Source organism: Wasmannia auropunctata, unplaced genomic scaffold (assembly GCF_000956235.1).
Source record: "Wasmannia auropunctata unplaced genomic scaffold, wasmannia.A_1.0 LD313125.1, whole genome shotgun sequence".
NCBI classification, from domain to species: Eukaryota; Metazoa; Arthropoda; class Insecta; order Hymenoptera; family Formicidae; genus Wasmannia; species Wasmannia auropunctata.
This window is the reverse complement of record NW_012049765.1, coordinates 16,417-27,698: the sequence shown is the minus strand read 5'-3', so window position 1 is coordinate 27,698 and position 11,282 is coordinate 16,417. Positions and strand designations below refer to the sequence as shown.

General features: G+C 33.2%; 2 protein-coding genes across 2 annotated transcripts; both read left to right on the top strand.

The window, feature by feature from the left end:
- Window positions 1–1,565: 1,565 nt before the first annotated feature.
- On the top strand, window positions 1,566–3,465 carry LOC105460947 (cytochrome P450 9e2-like). The gene has a single exon (XM_011707442.1). The coding sequence runs from the start codon at window positions 1,810–1,812 to the stop codon at window positions 3,352–3,354; it is 1,545 nt and encodes a 514-aa protein (XP_011705744.1). The 5' UTR covers window positions 1,566–1,809; the 3' UTR covers window positions 3,355–3,465.
- A 4,053-nt stretch (window positions 3,466–7,518) lies between these two features.
- Window positions 7,519–10,590, top strand: LOC105460946 (cytochrome P450 9e2-like). Its single transcript, XM_011707441.1, has 2 exons — window positions 7,519–9,230; window positions 10,105–10,590. Exons 1-2 carry the CDS (start codon window positions 7,681–7,683, stop codon window positions 10,106–10,108), a joined length of 1,554 nt encoding a protein of 517 aa, XP_011705743.1. The 5' UTR covers window positions 7,519–7,680; the 3' UTR covers window positions 10,109–10,590.
- Window positions 10,591–11,282: the final 692 nt, after the last annotated feature.

Sequence of the window (11,282 nt, the reverse complement as noted above, 5' to 3'; positions counted from 1 at the left end):
GCAGTTTTCATAATGTTTTTGTATCGAGCAAATTAATAATACATAGAACATAGTACTGTACGCAATAGATTAATACAAATAAAAATCTCTAAACGATTACTGTAAGCTGCACGCGCAGATAAGGAAAGAGTAACGTCCGTCGTTAGGACTTAAATTTACACATACAATGATAAAAGGGAGCAAGCTCTCGAAAGTTAAGTTAAACGACCGATCGCGAGAGAATGTAACGATCGACTGGTAAACATTGACGCGCAAGGACGTATTCTCGTGTATAATATATACTTGAATAAAACTTAGGCTCTGTGACCGGACTCAAAGATTTAAATATATAGATATTACCATCCGCGCCGATCCTAATTAATCAATCCAGCACTAATCAATCTGTAATAATAGTCGGACAAGCATAGAATTAAAATATCCTAGACCTAGTTTCTTTAACAGCACGTTAAACGTTATAGTGGACAAATAATCGTTGAGCATCCTTTGTGGCAATTTGATTAAAAATGGTCACAATTTTTGCTTGGTAATGATCGTACATTTCAGTATAGACGCCATATCGGAGATCGTCTTGTTCAGTATTTCGGATGTCTCGTCATCGTTGAAGAGGCCTGTCACATGAAGCTGCAAAGGGAGAGAACATTTTTTTGGAAATTTAGAAAACCGAAAATAAATATAATAACAGAAAATTAATTAGGATTACATTCCGCACAATTAAAATAATTGAGAAATGGGAGACGTTAAAAAATGTCTTGAATCTAGCATCTCTACCTCTATTAAACTTCCATTCGGGTCCTTGCATACTTAAATGTTGTGATTTTTTCAATTAAAATAAATAGTTTTTAAAAATGTGGACAAAATTAAATCATTTTTTCTTTATGGAAATTTTATGATTTTTTAAATAATTTTATGATCAAACTGATCGAGAAATGAGAGACGTTATGACATGAATTAGCTTCTGTTAGATATTTGACTTTTTGTCGTTTTCATGTTTTTTAAGAACTCTCTTACTATAATACCTACTTTGATTCGCAAATTTCGAGATATCTTGTATAAGAACCATTGAAAGAATTTTTTAAAATTATGCATAATATATATTTTGATTGCAGAAATGTGTTATCTAAAGATTCTTAAGTCATTTATTTTATATTCGACGTTATACTTTTGCAATCGTTAGATGCGATTAAGTCTTACGCAATTAAATAAAAATAACTTTCAATGCAGCAAATACTTTTTTTTATAATATAAAACTTATTTTTGAATTTTGTTCTGAGAAAAGAATATTTAATGAAAAACAAACTTTACCAGCAAGATTACTAAGTGATCAATTATATAGAATATTCAGAAAAAATAAATGCTCAATCTGCGAATTACGTATAAAAAGAATATGTCATTTAAGCGTTAGCTTTATTATTTATACGTCATTGTAATTCAATATCTCATTTATTATTACAATCCCGTTGACACACGCATGCGCGAGCGCGCGGGCACGCACTCTCCCTCTTCTTCCCCCTCTCTCACTCGCCCACTCATCTTCCTTCTCTCTTACATAATTCTCTTAGATGATATCATGAAGCTGCAACGAGCTATTTAACAAATAATTCTATCTCAGTACGGGCAGTCATATACGAGAATTTCAAACGAGCAGATTGTTTTGATACACAAAATACACATCAATTAATATATTGTACACTCAACATACTGAATTACACAATCCAAAAGTGCCTCGTGTAACTACGAACAGTGATATTATAACAAACGGGTGCTTAACTTTATCTAGAAGTAATCAGATATTCTGATTAAACGTCCATCATGGAGTACTGGACGATAGCCTTATCGATATTAGCCGGCATATTCGCGATTTATTACTACTCGTCTCGCAAAAATTCGAATGTGTTTCGCCAGCACGGAATTCCACATGCAAAACAATATTCATTGATAGAAGATCTTTGGAAAATTTTTGTGCGTCCAAAGAGCTTTGCCGATGCAATTAAAGAAATATACAATTTACATTCCGACGCTAAATACGTTGGTGCCTTTCAGCTCACGAAATCGTTCGTGATGATCCGCGATCCTGAACTGATCAAATTCGTCGGTATCAAAAATTTCGACGCCTTTCACGATCACGTTTTCTTCGGCAATGAAACTCAGGATCCTCTCTTCGGGATGAACTTGTTCGCTCTTCGTGGCGACAAGTGGCGCGACATCAGAGGGCTTCTGAGTCCCGCTTTCACAGCTAGCAAAATGAAGGCCATGTGTCAGTTAATATCCGAGTGCGCTGTGAATTTTTCAGAGTACTTGACGAACGTGCCGTCGGACGAGCGCGTCATGGAAATGAAAGAAATATTCTCGAGGTATGCCAACGACGTGATCGCTAGCTGCGCCTTCGGCATTAACGTGGACTCGATGAGGAACCCGACGAACGAATTCTACACTTTTGGCAAAAAAGCGACGAACTTCGACGTAATCGCTCTTATAAAAATTCTGATGTACCAGCACATGCCAACGCTCATACGTCTGTTGAATCTCAAGTTACTAGACGATCGTACTAACGAATTTTTTATAAATCTAGTAGCCGACACTATGAGGCTCAGAGAAGAGAAAGGTGTCACACGCCCGGACGTGATCCAGCTGCTGATGGAGAGCAAAGGTAAAAGAGAACCGGGAAGAGAGTTGTCCATCGTAAACATGACGTCGCAGGCGTTTATCTTTTTCCTCGCTGGTTTCGAGACCAGCTCGACCCTGATGAGCTTCGCGGCGCACGAAATCGCTGTAAATCCAGACGTTCAAGAAAAGCTGCAGAAGGAGATCGACAAGGTTATGGAAGAGACGAATGGCCAACCGTCTTACGAGGCAATCAATGAAATGAAGTATCTGAACGCTGTGATCAGTGAGTCGCTCAGAAAGTATCCGGTACAACCAATGACAGACAGATTGTGTGTGAAGGATTTCGAGCTGCCCGCTGCATTGCCGGATGCAAAACCGTATCTTGTGAAGAAGGGAACGTTAGTTTGGATCCCATTTTATGGGCTTCAACATGATCCTAAATACTTTTCAGAGCCGGATAAATTCAAGCCTGAGAGATTCCTCGGTGAGGCTGAAGGAGAGTGTAATCTTGACGCTTACTATCCGTTTGGATTAGGCCCGAGGATGTGCATCGGCAATAGGTTCGCGTTACTGGAGACGAGAATTTTATTTTTTCATCTTCTGGCTCGTTGCCAGTTAAAGCCGTGCGAGAAGACCTCGACATCTGTAAAGTTACAGAAGGGCGGATTTTCAATGCGGATCGAAGGCGGTTTCTGGTTGAGTGTCGTACCGAGAGAGAACAGGCACCCTGCGATTCAGAACAGAAACTAAACGTATTGGTTTAAATTACAATGTAAAGACATGAACGCAATTGAATAATAAAAGCATTCGAAACGTAAGAATTTATATGAGACTGCGAATAAAGAATAGATAAATAAAGAATACAATATTATTTTATCACAAGATCAATCACAAATAAATTTTACATTATATTGCAGTGTATATTATATATACAGTATGCAATATGTAAACAATATATGTTATATTATTATGTATATATATTATATAGATTTGTATACAATTTAATAGAAAAAATTATACAAAATGATATAAAAGTATATGCAAATTTACAAAGTTATCTGCAGTGATTGTACGAATTAGTTTATCAATGCGGACAGTTTTGATCAATAGGGTCTTTTATCCATTGCCACAATGTCTTTATTGCCATTACGACTGGCCATGGTCAAAGTTATGAGGGACAATCTAACGCAATTTTATTATTCAATCTTATAATTTCCTAATAAATTAATTCATGCTGTTAATCAATATGAATGATCAAAATATGAACCTTACATATCGTTAATAAAAGGCATAGATAATGTGATATTTAAAAATGTTAAGTAAACAATAACTGTCATCGAACAAAATGTACATACCTTTGTCTTAATTATTTAAAAATTTATCGTGCCAACAACAACGGACATACTTGTGATCAATGTGATCATCCTTATTTACTTACATAAGTGATGACGTGTATCGAACGCTATATTAGGGCTGCATTCCGTTGTAACGCTTACGCGCTACAAGCATGATTTGTCCTTGTTTAATGTTTGATAAATAATAAGGATAAAATGATTCTGTGAGCGCTGTAAGCGCCAAAAGCGTGAAAATTGAACGCAGTCTAGATTATGCTAATGCAACAGTAGGTATAGGTCGAATTAGCTTTTAATGAATAACGTTGTACTTTGGGATCACTTTCGTTAACAACACAATATAAAAGCATTTAATAAATAAATAAATATAAATAAGAAAATTACAATAAATGAAACATTTAATTTCAATTTCAACAAAATTATATGATATACATATGATTATATATTATATATTATATTTAGTAAAATAGTGGTGATATATATGTATAATAGTGAGCAAAAAAATTCATGATTAAAATTTTTTATCATATTTTATTTTCTATAAATAGAAGATATCGGTGCTTTCTCTTATATTATTCAGAAACACTTAACTTATGCATATTAAGATTTTATTATTAAAGGAACAAAATGAAAAGGTATATAAAATAAAATGAAAAAATTATAATTAAAATAAATTTGATGTATCTGGCAAAGAAGCTATTGTGTTTTAATATTACTTTAATAAAGTTAAATATATTTAAAGCTTGCCCTGACACAATTAATAAATTTATTTGTCAGAAAATAGCAAATGTCTTTTAAAATCTCATAAAAACCATTATTTAAAACCAAGAATATAATAATAGTGTACCGTCCTGACAATGCAATTGATGATTGCAAGAGTCAAAAGAGCAAAGCAGAAATGATTATACCTATATAGATATGGCACAAGCAATCAGGTTTTTTTTGGTGATTTCAGTACCGTTTTGTTGCTCGTGAAACTGCGATAAACTAGAACACGAAAAATTTCATAGAGATTAATTCAATTTTGGAAGAAACGAATAAAAACAAGCATCTTATGAAGCAGTTAACAAATCAACAGTATACATATATATGGAATATTTATATTTTGATTAACAAAACTCTCAAAGCGAACTATAAAAGTAATGGATACATTGCGTAAAGACTTCAAACTACCTCTAGCTTTACCAAAATTAAAACAATTTAAGATAGAACAAAACATACGGATACGGTTTATAAACTTTAACATTATTTTATTAATTAAGTATCAGGAAAGACCGTGGAATGTTGACAACAATTGAGCTCGAAAAACGCCAACACGGTATAAAGCGGATATCTTGGTGCTTCCATATAATATTAGTGCGAATCTTACAATTTTCGGTTCATATAACACCACGTGGCCGCAAATCGCGTGCTTCTCCGCAGCTCCAAACCGAGTAGTATGTAATATCAAAATTAAATTGCCGAAGACAATCTAATAAATCGATGCTCAAAGCATCGATTTTAAATCCTACTTGATGCTCATTTACATCTAATAAATCCCCCCTCCCTCGCGACGTCAAATAAATGCTAACTTGTATCTATACGAACCGTTCTTATCGCATCTGTAAAGAAATTTATTGCAAAAAAGTATCACCCCACGTTCTCATGGGAAATGTTATCACATGCCTCGGTGGTCCAAAAGCAGGACGCCCGTCCGGCAAACGTGGAGATCCCTGTGGCTCGATTCCTGGCTGAGAACATGGGGTGATATTTTTTTGCAATAAATTTCTTTACAGATTCGGTGAGAACGATTCATATAGATGCAAGTTAGCATTTATTTGACGTCGCGAGGGAGGGGGGATTTATTAGATGCAAGTGAGCGTCAAGTAGGATTTAAAATAGATGCCTTGAGTATCGATTTATTAGATTGCCTTCGGCAATTTAATTACATACTACTACATGATATTACATACTATTCGGTTCGGAGCTGCGGAGAAGCACGCGATTTGCAGCCACGTGGTGTGAATCGTTAAATGAACCGAAAATTGTAAAATTCACACTAATATTATATGGAAACATCAAGATCCGCTTTGTACTGTGTTGGCGTTTTTCGACCTCAATTATTCAATTATTTTAAGGAATCGAAGAAATGTTCTATGCCTTAATAATTTCTTGATGAACGTAAGAAGAATATTATCAACTGCGGAGTTTCTATCTTCCCTTTGGTCTTACAATTAGTCATAGAATGCGTTCAAGGTTCGCGTTGCAGGAGACAAAGAGTCTACTCTTTCATTTATTGGCTCGTTGCAATCTGAAAACATGTGGCAAGATGGCAATATTACTCAAGATTGCTAATGACGATTTAAATATGAAACTTGAAGATAATTTCTGACTACAGGATACTTTTCTTTGATGTTACCAAGAAAAAATATGCGTCATACTTTTCTACCTAATTTTATCAATGGAACAAACCAAATGTAAGAAAATGTTTATATTTTTTTATAATTTCTTAAAAATTTAAAAATAAAAGACATTTTAATATAGAAAAATAAATTTCTGCTATTTTATTAATTAATAACGTCCCAACATAACATTGATCTAAAGAAAAATAAATTTTAATTTGTAATTTTGTAAATTTGAAAATTCGCTCAAATTTCTTAAAATACGTAACAATTTTAAAATTTGATATTTTTGATATAAGAAAATAAAATATGATTTACAAAAGTTCAGCCAAAATATAATTAAATGTTTTCATATAACATAATGTCGTTAAATAAAAATGAAATGGAAATAACAAAATCAAAATGTACACGAAATGAAACATTTCTTCTTTAATTATCCAACAAGAAGATATTTATATATATTACTGCAAATTTTAAAAAATACGGTATATTTGTATTAGAAACATTTTTATCCTTATATAGATAGATAGTCATCTTATCTCTTATACGTAGTAACATTTCTATACCTATTATACATATAAATAGTTATCTTATCTCTTATATGCTTCTCAACAACAAAAAGGAGAGTATAAAAGCAATTAATGAATTGAATATTATTTCATTTGTCATTGTGTTATTATTGATTATATTGAAATGCAAATTGTTTCTTTTGTGATGTAAATAACTTGTTATTATAGTAATTAATTATATTTCTCCACTGCGTCCCTGTGTAATTTTTGTAGCAAATATTATTTTCATAATTTTTTTACATTAAAAGTTAAAAACGTATTCAAACAAATTAAAAATAATTTAGACAAACAATTACATAAAGGAAACAAAAATGAATCTATGTACAAATATAAAAATAATATTTGAAAAAAATAACATTAGAATCGAAAAAGTCTATAGAAATTAATTAATTACAAGTCATTATCTTAATACAAAATGTTTTAATTGTTTTTTATAATTTATGTGTCTATATATAATGTATGTATAGCGTGATCAAAATTGATGATCACCTTCCGGCAGAACACTATAATGCATATCCGACACAATACTTCTTAGAAAGTGACAACCATAGTCTGGGAATAACTTTACGCATTACATAGTGTGCAACTGGTCCCTCCATATGACGCGTACTATATATAACAGAAAGATTAGTTATCGCAGCGCGGCAGTTGATAGCAGAGCGTCGTTGCAACTTGACGTGTTGTTGAAAATACAAAATTAATATTTAAACAGTATTATTTTTATAAATTTCCTTCTTTCGTGAATTCAGTTTGATTGCGTAAACAATTGTCAGTATGATATATGTGATCGTCTTGTCGGTGATAGCGGGTACTTTGGGTCTGTATTACTTCCTCTTCAAGAATTTGAATTTCTTCCAAAAACATGAAATACCGTGTGCAAAACCATTGCCATTACTGGGAAACATGGGATCGATTTTCCTCCGTCGTCAATCCATGGTCGATCTTATCAAGTCGACTTACGATTTACACCCTGACGCCAAGTACGTCGGCATATACGATTTGACGAAACCACTCGTAGTGCTTCGCGATCCCGAGCTTATTAAAGCTATCACACTGAAACATTTTGACATGTTCATGGATCATCGTCAGTTCATCGATGAGACCCAAGATCCGTTTTTCGGCAAGAATCTCGTCTCTCTTCGCGGCGAGAGGTGGCGGGAGACGCGATCTATACTGAGCCCGGCCTTCACGTCCAGTAAGATGAAAAGTATGTTCAAACTGATGTCGAATTACGGCATTGACTTCGCTAATTACTTGGCGCAATTACCATCCGAGAAGAGGACAATGGAAATGAAAGATATTTTCGCGAGATATACAAATGACGTGATCGCTTCCTGCGCCTTTGGCGTCTCTGTAGATTCCATGAGAAATCCGAAGAACGAATTTTATGTGTACGGTAAGGAAGTGACCGTTTTCAGAAGTCTTCTCTTTCTTAAGTTCTACATCTTTAGAACCTTACCTTGGCTGGCGCGAATACTTAAGTTGAAACTTCTTCGCGAGCAAATAGCGAATTTCTTCCGAGACATTATAAAGACTACGATAAGAACCAGAGAAGAAAAAGGTATTGTTCGACCAGACATGTTGCAGCTGATGATGGAGAGCAGAGGTAAAGACGGCAAGACGGATTTGACTATCGACGATATGATATCGCAAGCGTTCATTTTCTTCTTCGGCGGATTCGACAGCACCTCGACGTTAATGTGTTTTGCCGCTCATGAAATTGCAGTGAATCAGGATGTGCAGGAAAGGCTTCAAAGCGAGATCGATCAGGTTTTAGAAGAGAATAACGGACAAGCACCTTACGAGGCGATTAATAATATGGAATATCTTGAGGCGGTAATCGACGAGGCTCTCAGGATGTATCCAGTTGGTCCGGTATTGGACAGATTATGTGTGAGAGATTTCGAATTACCTTCGACATTACCAGGAATGAAGCCTCTTACTATAAGAAAGGGACAAGGCATATGGATACCGGTTTACGGACTTCATCATGATCCTAAATATTTCGAACAACCGGAGAAATTCGATCCTGAGCGATTTCTTGGCGAACGGAAGAAACACACGTTGAGCTCCGGAGCTTATCTTCCCTTTGGTCAAGGGCCCAGAATGTGCATAGGTAACAGATTCGCATTGCTGGAAACGAAAGCTTTACTGTTTCATCTGCTTGCACGTTGCGAATTGAAAACTTGCGAAAAGACGCCGTTGCCGCTCAAGATAGATAAAGGCGGCTTTAATTTGATGCCTAAAGGGGGTTTTTGGCTGCACGTAGAACCAAGGAAAAACATGCATCATACTGTTGAAATTAATAATGGGACACGTCCAGCGTAAGAAAATTTAATTACTTTCCTACTAAATAGCACATGACATTTTCGTGTCAAATACTAGGCGTATATGTACTAATATAGTGTAACTGATAAGAAAAATCGTTATCAGCAAGTCAATTCAATGATGCTTACTAATGACATTAATTCATATTATTATAAAATTTTGGTCTTACATTGTAATGTTTCATTTTACGCTATTGTCGAAATGTAAACTTTTCCATTAGATATTAATATATAGTTAGTTTTCTGTTTGGTCATATTTGTTGTATTACCGGATGTATTTATATTATTTGTCTTGCAATAACAATTGCAAACAAAGTTCTCCTCAATGATACTTAATAAGTATGCAATCGTGATTATTCAAAGTGTAAAATCATCATTAAGATATTAATTTAGATTTATTTCTCATTATTCAATATCAATCGCAACTGAATAATGATAAACAATTGTTACATCCTTGACATTATATATTATTTTTCTTAATTAAGTAATATAATATTAACTAAATAATTATATTATTATACTACTAGTTCTTTCTGATCATAGACTCCTTATACGAGCGACTAACAGAAAAGTATTTCAAATACCATTCCGCATATATAAAAAAAATTGCATATAACTTATATAGGATATAATTATTTTACTATAATAATCAATAACTTAATATTATTTTAAGATAAAATTTCTAGTTAGTAATTTTAATTTGTGTCTGGATACTCGTATAATATGTAATTTGTAATGTTAAAGGATTTTATATTAAATATTAATAATTATATTGAAATATAAAATAAACAGTTGTGATAAAAATTGAGATAAGTGGATTATTATAAATATATATAGTTATATATATTTAAGATTTATATTTGACTTTTAGGTAAAATGAAAAACAAGACAAAGGAAGAAGAAAGCAAGACATTCAGTATTCGACCTTGTGATGAGATATACACATATATGTATATACATATGCTGATTGCTCTTCTAATAAAAATAAATATTAATCAAATCATTATTTTAACATTTTTTACACTGTCTTTATTCAGTCACTTTGTTATAATATTCTCGTATCGAAAACATTTCTTGTACGTGATAAAAAAAGGAGTTATTATCTCTTGCTAAAAAAATACGGTAAGAATCAAAGGTTGAATGTTATCTTATTATCTTATCTGTTGTAATTATTGATTGATCTGTAATTAAAGAAAAACAGGATTTTTTTAATGTAATCAAATCGGTTCCACGTAAACAAACGCAAATTTACTTAAGGATGGGTCATCCGTATAGTCCATACAATAAGTTTGAGAGAGAAATTGTAAATGTGTTAATATATAAATTAATATAAATATAAATGTTTATATAAAATTAACATTCTGTTCTCGTTATCATTGATATCATTTTTTTTATTAGCGCAGCTGAATTAGACAAAGTGCATTTATATGTATACGCGGATCTCTAATACAGGTATCTCTAATACAATATAGACGTAAAAGGAATTTTTTTTAAACTTTAGTAAGAAAAGTTGAGCATATCATGAAATCATAATTTTTAACTTTACAAACTAAAAACTCTGCTATTATTAATTAATAATTCCTACATATAAGGATGCCTATTTAAAAAAAGCACGTCAATATTCCATTTATTTATATTAATTTTAATAAATTCGCTAATTATTTCTTTTCCCGATTTTCATTTTTCTCTTCCAGTTTTACGTCACATCATTAAAAGTCACGTGCGTTAGAGGTCCAGTAAACCCAACTCGTCGTACAGTGGAAGTCTCTTTATCATTATTTTTTTATAATCCTCGTTCTTTAAGCCTGGATTACCAGTGCTCACGATCTCATCCAAATTTTTCGCCTCTGTATTATAGCACTGCGCCATTGGTAAAACCGTAAAAGATGTTATCATTCCATAACCAGCCCTTTGCCTTAAGGTAGCCTTTAGCTCCTCCATGGTGGGCGGTTGCGTCTTGCAGTTCAGTTGCCTCATAGTTACCGACAACGTGCCAAGGTATTCACTTAACAAAATATCTTTCTTGTTTTCAATGACATCCAGGGAAGG